We start from the raw sequence: 15,269 nt of genomic DNA on the forward strand, positions 1-15,269 counted from the left end.
CCAGCTTGCAGAGTGCTTTCACATGCCCTTCAATATCCCTACCTTTGTGCAGTGAAAATATTTTTATGTCTGCACAGTATGAAACGGGCATCATTAAATTCAGCTCAGTCTGCCAAGGCGCTGGGGGCAGCATTATGAACGAGCTGTGTTCTGCTGAAGAGTCCTTGCGTAGGCCCTCTGGGTGGTGTTGGCCAGGATCAAGTCCCCAGTCCCCCATTTAGTTTTACTGGTGATTGGTAGGTTATTGATCCTTGGGACGAGGCCAAATGGCCCTTGTTACTTTACTAATGTGTTCCTTTCCTACTAGGGCATTAGGAGAGGCTAAGGGCCGACCGGAAGATGCGGGGGATCTCCGTGCACGCAGCTTGCGGGACAGGCAGGTTGAGGCCCAGCTGCAGGCTCTGAGACATTTGGGTCAGGTTGAAGTGTAACCGGACCAGCCTAGTTTTGGAAGACCTGTATGGGTCACGCTTTTTAAAGGAGACTTGGAAGCTTTAAACCACGACTGCCCCTAGCTGTATCTCGTGGGCTGGCCCCACAGCTGGTAGAACCTGCTTGGAGTACTGTGCTGGGGGGATGCCAAGCCAAGGTCGGCCATAGGCGGGAACGAGGACGCGGCAGCATACGCCACATCTGTGCCGTAGCTGCTTCAGGCTGTCTTCGAGAGTCAAAGAACTGCTTCACAGCCTGAACTGGGGCGAACAGGGGAGCCAACAGGCCGCTGAAGAAAAGCCCTCCTGAGGCTTCAGCCATGACACCAGGCCAGGAGCCGCCGTTTCCCTGGTTTGGCTTCTTGGGACTTGACTTCAGAGTCGTCAAATATTTGAGGCCCAAAGCTGCATGGAGAAGGGTTTTCTGTTGTCCCACAGCCCCTCGGCAGCTCCCCAGTTGCTTGCTTACTGCACTGGAGGGGCCCGGGGCTGTCTGCGCTCTGTCCGCCCTGCAGGGGGCTTGCACACTGTTTCTCGTCGATGTTGGCTACTCAGGTGTTGTGGGAAGCTTCCTGCAGTGGCTCATGTCTCTGGTGGTGAGTTCTGTCCCTTTCCTGCCCTTGATCCCCGACTCTCTCTGCTTGAGCCTGGGTCTGGGGCACACTCTGCTTCACTGACCTCTGGTTGGGCTTGGGAGCTCTTGCACCCGCAAGGTATCAGACGCACCCAGCGTGGCCAGGCTTATGGCTGATCTGGGATCACGGGGGAGAGTTCAGAGCAGTGGGTACCCTTGCTGACCTTCTCAGCAAGCAGATGCCATCACTTCCATGCCCAGGCACCGTGGGGGACAAGTTCTGCCTTCTGCACACACACATACATCTCACACGAAACCTAAGTCTTCAACAAAATAATACCCTACCTCTTCTCCAGAAGAGGCACTTCAGAATACGAGGTCAGGTTGTATTTGGCTAGTGTATTGCTGCCACACACAGAGCGGGGAGGGAAACAGCCCTTACTTTCTGAAGCAAAGCAGGGTCTCCGGCCTGGGTACCATCTTGCTGCTTGTAAAGACAGCACTAACCGTGCCTTTTGCTCTTTGTGTGTTTGCTTTATGGGAAGGTGTGATGTACAAGCTGCTGGAGAGCACCAGAGCTGTATTAGAAACCTACCCCAGAAGCACTCACCTCTGCAGCTCGCTTTGAAATCCATTTTGGAAACTACTGATGGGGAGACAGAGGGGTGGGTGGGTATGTGATAACCTGCTAACAGTGGAATGTGGGTGGCAAGTACGCAGACGTTCACTGTACGATCCTCTCAACTTGGCTGCCAGGTTTGGAAATTTTCATAATAAAATTGTGTTTTGGGGGGGATTACCCCAACAGTGACCCATTTTTAATTGAAAACAGGCCCTTGAGCAGTGTGGCCCCTGAGGCTAGAGAGGGAAGGGTTGTGCAGATTGGATCCATTTCATTCGGGAAGACTTCCCCTGGGAGGTGGTTTCCTGCCTGCCCCAGCTCAGAACCCATGCTGTTCACTGGCTGGGTGACAGGAGGCTGTGCAGCCCCCTCCCGCCATGCGTGAGCGCCCTCCAGCCCCCTGCCCTTGCCTGGGGTAACCCTGGGGCAGGGGTGCTGTTCTCTCTTGGGCCTTATGTCCACACGCCAGCCTCCAGGCAGTTAAGGGGCGCTCCCAGCCTCCTGCTGACCAGGGCCTGGCTCTCCTCACCTCGCCCAGAGAGCTGCCATATGCCTCGGTGCTGGCTGGGAGATGGGAGGGTGCTCTGTTTCTGCTGCAGCTCTGAGCCCCATGCAGGCGGACAGGCTGTCTGGCCCAGGAGGGTTGGGAGGCTCGGTTTTACCACATGGCCTCCCTCCTGCCTGCAGATTCTAGGCACTGAGGAGCAGACAGAGCAGAAGGGGGCAGGAAGTAAGTGGTCAGTGAGGAAGCTCTTTGGAATGAGGTCCTGACCTAAATTGGGTCACACTCATTGCTGGGCTCACAGAACATGCCGGGATCCAACTACCCGGGTAACTGGCTCTGGTGTGGGAATAAAATGCAAGGCCTGCACCTGTGTGATGCCCACAGCGCTAGTCTCCTGGAGGCGGAAGTGGGTGCTCAGTCATGCCAATTCTTGCAAGACAGCATCCAGAAGGAAAACATGCAGTAATAGCGTAAGGGAGAGTTCGTGAAGTGAGAGTTTGCAATGGAGAGTGCTGCTTTCGGCCTATGTGAGGCCAGAGGTTCGAGAGTCCACGGTCAGGCCCTTGGTCCCCTTGGACGTTGGCGTGCCCCGTGCTTTTCTTTTTTTTTTTTTTTTTTTAAATTTTTTTTTTTATTTATTTGAGAGGCAGAGAGAGACAATGAAAGAAAGAGAGCATGAGAGAAGAGAAGTCAGCAGGAGAAGCAGACTTCCTGCCGAGCAGGGAGCCCAATGTGGGACTCGATCCCGGGACTCCAGGAACATGACCCGAGCTGAAGGCAGTCGCTTAACCAACTGAGCCACCCAGGCGCCCCTGCCCCGTGCTTTTCACTGAGCAACACGTTCACTCACTCACACTCACACACGCTTGTCCTCCGAGCTGAGGGAGCCTCTGCCCTTGGTGCCTGCAGAACTTCAGGGGAGGCCCGGCCCCTCCCGCCTTGCAGGCTGGGGCAAGGGTCCCTCCTGCAGAGGGGAGCAGGGTGCCCCTCAGCTGGCTGTCATCTCGGTATGGGCCTGCTCTGCCCCCTTTCCTCCTGAGAGGCGGTGGGCGCTGGAGGTCACACTCCCTGGTGCCATCCTGGCTCCCGGCCGCTGGCTCATGACCTCCAGCAGGCCTTCATCTCTGTGTCTCGGCTACATCAGCTGTGGAGGGAGGACACCAAGGGTCCCCACATGGTACAGCTGTCAGAACTGCTCGTGTCTGTGAAGGCTGATGGAGGTGGAGGGAGGGCTGTTCGGCTAGCCTCCGCGGCCCCCGCACACGCTCCGGGTTTGGGGCCAGAGCAAGAATTTAGCCTCGCTGCCCATTGGGCCTGTAACAAATTACCACAGAGTGAGTGGCCTTTAACAACACAGGTTTATTCTCTTGAATTCTGGAGCTCCGAGTCTGCAATTGCTTCCACTGGGCTAGAGTCGCGGTGCTGGCAGGGCCGGACTCCCTCCGGGACTCTGGGGAGGATCCATTTCCTCACCTTCTCCACCTTCTCGAGCTGCATTCCTCACAGTTCTTGGCTCTCTGGCCTCTTCCTCCATCTTCAAAGGCCGCAGCTAGCGTCTGGCTTCTGTTGTCCCATTGCCACTGCCTTCTGTGATCAGATCCCCCTTTGTCTTCATCTCCTGTGGATCCTTGTGATGGCATCGGGACCACCTCGAGAGTCCAGGAGACGCTGTCATCTTGGAATCCTACATGGAGTCACATCTGCAGTCTCTTTTGCTGTGGGAGGTGATGTTCACAGGTTCTGGGGATTAGGACATGGACCTATTTGGTGGCTGTTCTTTACACGACATTTGAGACACGAAGAAGCTTCCTGGGGTCCTGGTCCTGTGGCGTCCCTTGGCCAAATTCTGAACCAGCGGGCAGCACTGCCCCAGGCCTGGCTGGGCCGCACATGCTGCCTGGACCCCGGCTGCCGAAGCCTGTGGGCACTGGGCCCTGTGTGCCCAAACAGTGCTGCAGAATACCATCCGTGGTCCTGGCCCATGGCAGGCCCCAGGTGGTGGGTTTGGGGTTTGTGCAGGCAGGTGCTGACATGCTATGTGTGTCCCTTTAGGCCATGGCGAGTGTCACTGTGGAGAATGCAAGTGCCATGCAGGTTACATTGGGGACAACTGTAACTGCTCGACAGACATCAGCACATGCTTGGCCAAAGATGGCCAGATGTGCAGCGACCGTGGGCACTGTGTGTGTGGGCAGTGCCAGTGCACAGAGCCAGGAGCCTTTGGAGAGACATGTGAGAAGTGCCCGACCTGCCCAGATGCTTGCAGCACCAAGAGGTAACGGCACTCTCACTCCCGCTTCTTCCCCCCAGACGAGGCCTGTCTTCCAGCCCATTGGGCCCTGGGGCTGGCCAGCCTCTTCCTCCCATCCCCCACATCTTCCTTTGCCTAGTCGTGCTGGGGAGCGAGACTCTTACAAACAAGAACTGTAACTCGGTGTTAACTACACTATATAGTAAAATAGTGTTCTTGAAATGCTGGTTCCATGGGGATTTTGTAAGGTAATAAAAACAGGACAACAACAACAACAAAAACTGCTATTCTATTCCCAAATTTAGAAGTTACCAGATCACTGAGTTGAATTAAACCGGTTTTGGTACCAAAATAGTGGCTTCTCAGAGCCATTCGAGTGTTACTGAGTTTTTCAGAAGGGCCTTTAGGACACGTCTGGTTTTCCAACGAGTTTGATCCCCTCCCTGACATTAACATTTCCCAAATAATGTTTCACAGGATGCCTGTTTGGCAAATGCAGCTTTGAACAAAACATAATCAGAAGGTAGATTGGGTAGGAGGGCATGTGACCTAGATAAGGCCTGCCAGCAACAAACCACAATGGCTTGTGAATTTTCTGCTCCATTTATAGAGATAATGGAACACGGGGCCCTGTGCTGCTGCTGAATGCAGAGATTGTCCGGACAGTGGGCACCCGGCCCCTGCTGCCTTGGCCACAGGGTCACGTTCCCCAGGCTGACCTCCCGGTGGCTGTGCCCTTCACCCTCTGCCAGAGTGTGAATGTGTGGGAATTAAAGGGATTGAGGAGCTATGCCATCAGGAAAGCAAGAGTGACCGTTTCTCTTGAATTTTGCTAGAAAAAAACAGCTGTGTCAGCACCACCCATGCTAAGGGGCCTCAAGTGAGGGAAACGGGCACAGATAATCAGAAACAAATAATAATACAGACATCATCTCTCTTTGGCTGGGGAACGCAACTGTGCAATTTTCTTTTGGCAGATTTCCTCTCCAAATGTCTGGCTTAGGCTGATAATGGAAGGAGTTCATGCTCTGTGAGCTTGCTGTGGCTGCTGGGCAGTCCTCACTCCGAAATGTTCTGGGTGTCAGAACCCCTGCTTGGACATTTGCCTCAAATAATCCAGGCATGGGTAATTGAAAGCTGGCTGCAGATCGAGAGACAAGATAGACAGGGTCAGATTTATTTTGTGTAACTGGAGAAGAGCGGGGGAGAGTAAGGGAGAAGAAAAACAGATCTACTTTAGACCTGGTACGGGTGGAGAAATAACAGAAATCCCAACAGACACCTCCCAGGGGACAAGGGTAGGATCCTGGATCTGGAGCCCGAATGGCTGTGTCCCTCTGCGCCTGGAGCCACAGCCATGACCCGCATGGGATGGTGGGGGCAGGAGGGGCCCTCCCCCAGCTCCCTGCGGCAGAACTCTATCAGTTGTGTGCTCCTTGTCCTTGGGGCACCCGAGAGGAAGGGGGCGGGGCAAACGAGGACAACACACATGGAATCAATAAAAGTAGATAAAGCCCATTTCTTTCCTCTGGAGCCACAAGGCAGTATAGGTTTGCCAGAAGTCAATTAAAAGGCCCAACAGCCTTCACTTTTGTCAAAATGGCACATCCCAAGCTGCAAATATTTAAGACCTAGAAAACATAGCACTTGATAATTTCTTCTCCATTAAGTAATACCAGAGCAACAGGGAGAGCAGGGAGATGCTGTAAGGAAGCTACCGTTCCTTTATCTCTGGGCCGCACTGACCTTCTGTCTCTTTTCTCTGCCCAACTGCAACTGTTGTTTTAAACAAATTCCCTTTGATAGTGACTTGCAGCAGGCTGTTTTTCTACTTGCTGTTTTGCCAGGAACCACCAGGTTTTGAATGCCTTCTGTCTTCCCCTCTCCCTGCCCCAGGGTTTCAGAACAGCCAATCTCCACTTTCTAGCACTAACCAAACATACCCTTCACCTTGGGTGAGGTCACACTCAGCCTCAGCTGATTTCAATTAACAGGCTCTCAGAGTAAAGTCTCTCTCAGCAACTTGTTTGTTTAAAAGGCCAGACTTATTTTAACACGTGACTACAGTATATTGCAAGTTTCAGCCCAGTGTGTGGAGCATACGAGTTAGACTGATCTGTCCACATGGTAATTAGGGAATGTTTCTTGGACGTGGCCCTGTGGTTTAACGACAACTGGCGTTGCAGCTGGAAGGCTCGGGGAACCCTCGTGGAGATGGAAGGTCAGCCTGGGGGCTTTTGCAGTATGTTCATTCAGGAGGCCGAACTACACCAAGGCTTCCTGGCCCCCAGCCCAGCCTTAGTGGCCAGCCCTCTGGGACTCTGGCCTCAGGGGAAATGCAAACAGTACAACTTGTTTGTAACTCCGCAGGGTTTCCATGAGGTCGTTCCTGGGAAAGTGAGGACTTGGGAGGGGCTCACTGAGAAGCAGGGCCCCTGGGCGCTGGACCCGCTGCCTCCACTTCTCCCAGGCCCCCTCGACTCCCCATACGAGAAGAGGGTCCTGGAGAGGTTCTCTCCGACTCCCTTCCCCTGCCGTGCTCCTGTTGAAGTTTCTCCCCTGGGAATGTAGTCACCGGCCTCAGTCTCAAGGAATTAAAAAAACAGATCATGATAACGAAGGCTGTGCACGATGGTTGTACATCCTTGTGTTTTTGCCAGAGAGCTTTCTGGACACACAGCTTCGTTGGTCCCCACGGGCCTGTGGGGTGAGCAGGGCGGCACGTCCTCCAGGTCTCTGTGGGGTCCCTGCCTGCGCTCTGCACTCTAGGCTCCTGGGCCCTCACCCAGACTCCTGAGGAAGCCCGTTTCCGGGGCGCTCACCTTCCTCACAGGCCACCAGGAACCATGGGCTCCCCGCCAAGGCCCTGAGAATTCGCTGTCAGCTGGTTGTTTTTCCCCAGACCACCCCTCCCTGGGGGTCCGTTTGTGCTCCCCTGTCCCACCGCCCCCCACCCCACCACGGCAGACTTCACAGGCCCTTGGTCAAATCTTCGCTGCTCTGGCCCCGCCTTCTCAGGAGTTGTCTGCTCCCGCAGTAAACCACAGGTCGATGGGGAGTACCTGGAGCTGGGCTGGGCTCTGGGAAGGATAACTGACCCTTACTTGAGCACCGTTGTTAAGCATTTTCACCCAAATTTAAACTGCACCCAACACGGGAGGAGAGGGGCTCAAAGTGTCTCTCTTTCGCTCCTAACCTGATTTCTCCAGAAGGACCCTCTTGAAATGTAGGTTTCCTGGGAGGAGGCTGTGACCCTGTAGCTTCTACTGGAGGCTAGTGTAGACCAACTCACAGGGTGTAGCCCAGCTCAAAGGCAGGCAGGGAGAGGGGGCTAGTGCCTGAGGGGCTCCTGGGCAGGGCTTCATCGTCCTCACTGTGAAGCCAGACTGTGCCCCGGAGATGTGGATCTCATGGGTGTAGGCATGCTCTAGAAGCAGGATTTTCTAGAAAGGCCCATGGAGAGTCTAATGCAGAGGAGAGTTGAGGGCCCTGCGATCGTGGGAACTGGGGCAATGTGGGGCAGCAGGCTCTGGCTGAGGGGTTGTGAGGTCCCCTGTGCAAGGCCCAGAACACCATGTCTTACTCACTGTGATGTCTTCTGCTTGGGGCACACGCTTGCCAGCATCAGATGCAGCAGAGTGCAGTGGGTTGGGCTCCTGGTTATCTGAACTTAAGAGATCTCCAACCTGCAACTCAACATGGAGGCCAGACATGCTTCTAAACTCACACGTGTTCCTCCGAGGACCCTCCGGCCACCCATGTGACAAGCAGTCAGAGGCCAGCAGAAGCCCTTAGGTCAAAAATGTGAAGCTAGGACAAAGTTAGAGCCTCCAGGGCTGGCAGGAGGGCGGGCCACACACCCCTGGGAGCTCGGCTGCTGGTGGGGGGGCTACTGCACAGCCTCTAACACCTGCATTTATCCCCTCTTCTCCAAAGAGACTGCGTCGAGTGCTTGCTGCTTCACTCGGGGGTCCCGGCTGAGAACCAGACCTGCCACAACCTGTGCAAGGATGAGGTGGTCACATGGGTGGACACCATCGGTGAGTGTGCCCCAGCGGCCCTGGGCTGCCATCCCCTTCTGTATCTTGGCAGACGACTCAAAGCTTCCTCCCCCAGGGGTGATTCAGTGGTGCCTGGTGGGGAGCAGGGCAGTTCTAGCCTTGGGTTAGGAACCACAGCGTCAGGGTCCTGGGCGCTACTGGGGGCTCCCCAAGAGGACTTGGGCTGCCTGTGCTAGGGTGTAAGTTCCAGGCCCTCTGCAGGTACGACCTCCTTGTTCATCACTTTCTGTGCCATCCCTGGAGTCCAGCCCCTTCCTAGCCACATCTCTCAGGCTCTCTGAACGGCAGGTATGTCAGGACAAGCCGTGTTAGCTGCTGTAACAGACACACCCCAGGCCTCAGTGACTTAACAGAATGTAAGTCTTTCACTGCGAGTCCACGGAAGACATTCCTGGTTGGCAAGGCCTTCTGTGAGGTCGTTCTGGAATGCAGACCCTCTCTGTATGAAGGTTCCACTCTCCTCAGGGTCTTTGGGATCCTCTCCACTCATTAGCTTGTGGGGGAAGACAGAGTGAAGGATCGTGTGAGATGCTTCTGTGGGCTGGGCCTGGAAGTGATGCCTGGGATTCCCACCTGCATGTCACTGGCCAGAACTCAGCCATCTGGCGTCATTTAAGCTGCAAGAGTCTCTGGGAAATGTAGTCAAGTCGTGTGCCGAGGAGGCAGGGAAACCGTGTTTGATGAACGACTACCAGGTCTCTCTGCCACATTTGGTCTCAGCCTGGTGCAGCTCTCACAATGCTGCAAGGCCTCAGAAGGGGCTGAGCTCTTATGTGGCCAGATGGCACCTGGGCCCACGTGCCGCCCTGGCTCTTGTCCCCGTGGCAGACGTCGGTTCCTGCAGCTCTCACCGCACCTTGCTCTGTTCTCTGGCACGGCAGCTCTCGTTTGAGGCTTTTTCTCATTTGACCCACTCCAGTTTGACTCTGTCCATCCGTCCCTGTGCCTTTGCCTCTGGACAATGTCTACGAGTCCGTTTCTGAGTGGGAGCCCACAGGACGCTCAGACGGGGGTGCACAGACCTCTGCTTTCCACCATCTCTGGGCTGCCTCCGTCCCTTTTCCAGCACAGCCGTTGCTGTCCCGGCTAAGAGTCTCTAAGGGTAAGAGATGCAGATCACATCCGCGAGCCGTGAGTGCACGTGGCCGACTTGGAAGCTGGTCTGGAACACTGTGATGACACAAACCAAAGCAGCCCTCTGTTGGAACCCTCATACGTTCTGGCCGCGGTGTAAAATGGCGCACGACTTCGGAGAAGTCCGGCGGCTTCCCCCGGTTAAACAGTTACCACACAGCTCAGTGAATCGCTCCTGGGTGTATGCACAGGAGAACGGACAACACGTTAACCAAAACTTGGGCATGAATGCTCATAGCAGCATTATTCATAGTAGTCAAAAGTTTGAAACAACCCAAGTGTCCGTGAGCCGAGGGGAAGCTAATGTGCTACATTCATCCAGGGGAAGACGGTGTGGGGTTCTGATACGTGCTACAGAGACAAATCTTCCAGGTACTATGCTGTGCGTGAGAAGCCAGACAGAAAAGGACATATATCGGGTGATTCCATTTATGTGAAATGTCCAAAATAGGCAAAAGCACAGAGACGGAAAGTAGGTCGGTGGTTGCTAGAGGCTGGGGAGAGACAGGGATTGAGACTGACTGCTGACAGCAAGGGTTTCTCTTGGAGGTAACAGAAATGTTCTGGAATTAGATGGTGAGAGTAGTGATACATTGTCAGCATACTCAAATGACTGAATTGTACCTAAAACAGTGGGGCGAGGGGACAAGACTGTGTACCTCGACAGGGGTTCTGCCTCTGAGGCCCCCTTGCGTGGCAGCCTCGCTTGACCTCAGCTGCTGCGGGCTCCTGGCTCCAGCCTCCCATCTTGGCCCCAATGCATGGCCTCCCTCGTTCCTGCCCCCGTGGTTCCGACTGACCGCTGTGGCTATATCCTAGCTCCTGAGGACACGGAGTTGTGCACTTAGCTGGCCCTGGCTCGTTGAGCACTGCTGTATGCTGGGGCTTGCGCTAGACCAGCGGGGCCCATGCAGAGCCCAGGCTCACACTGTCTTCCTGCCGCTGCATTTTTCTGCTTGCTGCGAAGGCTTGGCTCCCAGCGCAGTCTGCCCGTGCACCTGGAGCAGCAGGGGCCCCCACCCAGACACAGAGGCTGGAAGGACAAGGCCCCACCTTCCTGGGGCCCCTGCCTGACGCACCTGCTCTGGGGCGGTTGCGACTTCTCAGTAAAATCCTCCATGAGAAGGTGTCCACTCAGGTGGACTGTGTATCCTTCCCTCTCCTGGCTTTTCTCACACACACGTGCACTCAGCCAGGCTTACAGGTAGTGGGGCTGGGAGAATGGTCCAGGCCCTCACTTTTGACGACCACACTGACTGGTCTGGTTCCCGGTTAAAAACCGGTGAGAGCAGTAGGGTTGCGAAGGCAAGAGCCGAAAGGCATCTCACGCAGCTGCCTCAACCCGCCGCAGTTGCTCAGGACTGACTGGCCATTGCTACTGAATGTCCCCTTTCCCTTCCCTACTCCCTTTCCCTCCTAGAAATCAGTGTGACCCTTGCCCACAGAAGCCTTGGAGTGCGGGTGATGCCTGGACAGGGGGCTGGGACTCTGTCGTGTCAGGGGAACAGCTGTGTGGGGCCAGGCTGGGGCTGCTCCCTGTGGAGGAGCCCTGCGAGTGGTGTCCAGACCCCATCCTGGCCTCCGGCGCTGGCCCGCAGCACCCTTGTCCGAACGTCCTCATCACCCTCTGTGGTCGCTGTGGGTTTCCGTCCTAGAACAGAGCCACGGACGCTCAGCCACCGCAGCGGGCTCTCAGCCAGGTACACTCGACTATGAGCTCTTGCCTGGGCTCGAAGGGCATCGGGATGGCCCTTTCCTTTCTGTGTCCTTTTCACGTCCAGGGCAGTTCCACGTCCCAGCCTCAGCCCGGAGCAGCACACCAGTGCTCCCCCTGCTTCCTGTCCTGCCCGCATGGGGGAGGTTGGCAGAGCCTCTCTCCCACTCCCCAGAGACTGCTCGCACCCCGGGGGATTCATGTTCCCGGAGCAACCCACACTCCTCGCTGGGGCTGCATCCTTGATGGGAGATACCCCAGCTCCTCGTAAAGGCCCAGCCTCCCCTTTATGTGTCTCGGCACCCGCTTGCTTAACCGAGGTGCTCGGCTCCCTGCCCTTGGTCAGCACACTGGGTCGCTCAGAGCAGACACTTGTGCCCGGTTTTCTTCCAGTGAAAGATGACCAAGAGGCTGTGCTTTGTTTCTACAAAACCGCCAAGGACTGTGTCATGATGTTCACCTACGCGGAGCTCGCCAGCGGCAAGTCCAACCTGACCGTCCTCAGGGAGCCAGGTGGGTCTGACCGGCGGGGAGCTCGGCTTCTAACTCCTTTCCCTGCTCTGGGCTTGTCGCCCTCTGCCCTCCCTGCCTCTCCAAACTGCCCAGAGAGGACGGTCACGATTTCTCATAAAGACCAGGGGCTAAGGCTGCCCCTATCCAGCTCCTAGAGTTTGGCAGAGAGGTGGGCCTGCGCCTGGGGACCCACTGTGGTTGGGGCTCAAGGTCACGGTCTGGAGGCATGGGAGCTAGAGTGTCTCATCTTGGAGGAGCCGGAGCGTTGGGAGGAAAAGAGGCCATGGCACGCATTTCACCAGAGGTGGGGGGCAGGGCGGGTGTAGACAGTCAGGGCTGGGCGGGCCGCACTTGCCTCAGGGAGCTTCAGAGTCCACACCCTGTCGCTACACTTTTCCGTCCAAGACCCGCCATCAGAGCTCTGGGTTACATGGCCCTGCTCCGCTCCACGGCCCCTAAGGAGGCCCAGACTTTGTTGAAACAATGATAATTCTGCCTCCTGCTTTGGACCCAGGGACCAATGGCCTTTTGTTTTGGAGTAATCAGGGATTCTAGTATGACCCCTTTTATTCTTCTCTGGAAGGGGGGCAGGGGTGAGGAGAAAAAGAGCTGCTCCCTTCAATTTACAGCATGGCAAACTGTTTTTCCAAATTGAGCCACACCACATAATGTGGCTTCTCAGGGCCGGCGGCAGAGGAAATGCTGTGCCCAGGATGCAGGCCTGCAAGAATGAGGCTTTGTCTTCAAGCGCTGTCTTTGCGGTCCTTTGAAAATAAGCACATTCGCTGCTGCGAAGGGCCACCCTAAGGGCTTACAACTGTTGGCTGGCCCGCCGCCCCGCCCTCGTGGATGCGGCTTCGGCTTCGTGCAGTCGGCCGCCTGCCGGGTCTGCCGCCTGCCGGGTCTGCTCTGAAACCATTCACAGGAAGGCCGGGACCAGACCGGTCCAGTCTCGAGAGTGGAGACCGGGCCGGGCCAAGCCTGGGCACTCAGGCGGGGGGAGATGCTGCTGAGCACAGGAGGCACACGGCCTGTGGGAGCGAGGGGGCTCGCTGGGGATGGGGGTGGGGTGGCATGGGTGGCCATGCTTTCCTGGTGGCTCTGCTCACCCCGCCTCCTGGTCCCTTCCAGAGTGTGGAACTGCCCCCGATGCCACAACCATCCTCCTGGCCGTGGTGGGCAGTATCCTCCTGATTGGGATTGCGCTCCTGGCCATCTGGAAGCTACTTGTCACCATCCATGACCGGAGAGAGTTTGCAAAGTTCCAGAGCGAGCGGTCCAGGGCCCGCTATGAGATGGTAAGCCAGCGGGATGCTAGTAGTAGAGAAAAAGTTGAGCTTCGAGGTCTGGTTGAGGTCACACAAGCTTTAAAGCCCCCTAACATCTTTGGCATTCAAATCAAAGAAACAACACCTGGGAGGTGGTGTGTGGCCAGGTAGGGATGGTGAGAACACAGGACCCTGGAGCGCGGGGGGCCCTGTGCAGAGCCCCACAGCAGACCCAGCTTAGGACCCTCATAGAGCAGAGGCAGAGGCGTGGCACAGCCTCGGCAGGAAGAAGCTGGATGGTCCTCGAGAGACCGCAGACTCGGTAAAGGACCTCACGTCCTTGGAGTCCGCTGCGGCGTCTGTTGTGCAAGTCTCGTCTCCCCAGGCAGACTGCGCTTTCCCATAGAACTGAGTGCAGTGAGCATCCCTGGACCCCTAGTTAGTCTCTGTTTAAATTGGAAGGGACTTCAGAGATCATCTGGTCCGGCCCCTTGTTTCAGAGATAAAGAGTAGAAGCTCTGAGACCTGGAGGGTCTTTCCCAGGGTGCGATAGTCAGTGGCCACACAGGGCTGTCACCGCCTGCATGCTCAGGCTGCCGCCTTCCAGGGTGATGGATTGAAGAAGGGTCTGGAACCCTGAATATGTGTGTTCGAATGAATGGACACCCATGTCCTCTTGCCTTCTGTGTTCTCTAGGCTTCCAACCCTCTGTACAGAAAGCCCATCTCCACACACACCGTGGATTTCACCTTCAACAAGTTCAACAAATCCTACAATGGCACAGTGGACTGACAGCTCCTCAGAGGGCCAGAGGGGGCTGATGAAAAGTCAGACTGATTGGCCTTGGACAGCCGCTCAGCTGGATCATGGCCCCCTGGAGGGACAAGCACAGACAGCTTCCCGTGAACCTGGGCCGGGAGCCTACTCCCTGCACCGGAAGGTGGCCAGTGTGCTGCCCCGCTGCCAGGCCACAGCCACAACAGGCAGCCACCCCTCCAAGCCCAGGAAAAGGCCTGGGACCTTGGCGCTTTCAGCTTTCTGCACAACAGCAAGCTCACCGTCTCCAAGCACAGCTGGGGGCCTAGGCCACCTCTCCCTTCCGGGAGGGCTGATCCTCCAGTCTGGCCAGAGGAGAAGGCTCTTGGGAGCATTGGAGTGTGCAAAACCAACACACGCTCTGGCTTTTCTCGTGTTGATCATTTTTATATGAAATAAAAAGATCGTGCATTTATGGTATAGTTCTCATTGCCGCAAACTGTCTGCCTGATCTATCCTTGCACAGGGATGTTGGTGGTGGGATTATCGAGATGCCTCCTGAAGGCATAGAGTTGCAAATGTCAGTTTTCCAATTCTGTCCATGTTCGTTTAGTACTTTTGTAATGAAAGGGGGAAAGTTTGGGATTGAAAGTAAAGATTAAAACCAAAAAATTCTGTGTTTGCCTGACATTCTCTGTGATGCCCCTATTCCTATCTGAAGTGGTCTTAAGTGGTATCCCGGTGGGGGTTGAAAAGGCTGTGTCCTTCCTCAGGGGACCCAACACAAGCCAGTCCACTGTTCTAGACCAGGGCTCTTCAAACAGGGCTCAATGGTATGCTCAAGGAAGAGCTAAGTCTGTACCTTACGACCCTCCCAGTTCTGGTGTAAAGAAAGAGCTCCACACTAGAAACTCTGAAAACCACCCCACCAGCCTGCCTGCCCTGTTCCAAGGTCCTGAGGCTGGAAATGGATTGTGCCCATGAAGAAAGGTCAAGATGTGACTTCCACCCACATTCCACATGGAGAGCAGTTCCCTTCCAGTGCCTTCCCCAATCAACTCCCATCTTCCAGCTAGGCCCAGAGCACAAAAACCATTTTAGTGTGTTTTCCTACAGGTCCCTTTAGTGCTCTTAGGTTCCCCTATCTGAGATGGAAGGGACCCGACAAATTCTCTGATCCTGTCCTCCTGTTCCCATCCACCCACCCAAAGGTCAGGACATTAGCTAATGACAAGCCGGTCCTGAGGCACAGGTTTCACCCCCACCTGAGGGCTGGGCGTCTAATACCTTCTGGCTCTGATAAAATCTCTGTCACTAATCCGGTTTTCTGTTTTTAGCACCACGTCTAGGCTGCTAGGCCTTCATTCCAAATCTATCTGTCCCCGGCTTTGGACCGATGCCCCTTCCTTCCTTTGGGCAAATATGGAGACAAGTGCCTGT

The 15,269-nt window shown here is 55.6% G+C and overlaps 1 protein-coding gene across 2 annotated transcripts in view; it reads left to right on the forward strand.

Annotated features, from left to right (window-relative positions):
• Positions 1 to 14,501, forward strand: part of ITGB5 (integrin subunit beta 5) — a 112,672-nt gene extending 98,171 nt beyond the window's left edge. Inside the window, exons 11-15 of one of the 2 annotated variants that reach the window (XM_032869449.1) lie at positions 4,185 to 4,407; positions 8,320 to 8,423; positions 11,686 to 11,805; positions 12,937 to 13,103; positions 13,770 to 14,501. In XM_032869449.1, the coding sequence (XP_032725340.1) occupies positions 4,185 to 4,407; positions 8,320 to 8,423; positions 11,686 to 11,805; positions 12,937 to 13,103; positions 13,770 to 13,865 (710 nt within the window). In that variant the 3' untranslated portion in view covers positions 13,866 to 14,501. The remainder of the gene's footprint in view (positions 1 to 4,184; positions 4,408 to 8,319; positions 8,424 to 11,685; positions 11,806 to 12,936; positions 13,104 to 13,769) is intronic. The other variant, XM_032869450.1, reaches the window with a different exon arrangement.
• The last annotated feature ends 768 nt before the right edge of the window (positions 14,502 to 15,269 follow it).

The sequence above is a fragment of the Lontra canadensis genome, unplaced genomic scaffold, assembly GCF_010015895.1.
Source record: "Lontra canadensis isolate GAN:19392208 unplaced genomic scaffold, GSC_riverotter_1.0 scaffold38, whole genome shotgun sequence".
Lineage (NCBI taxonomy): Eukaryota > Metazoa > Chordata > Mammalia > Carnivora > Mustelidae > Lontra > Lontra canadensis.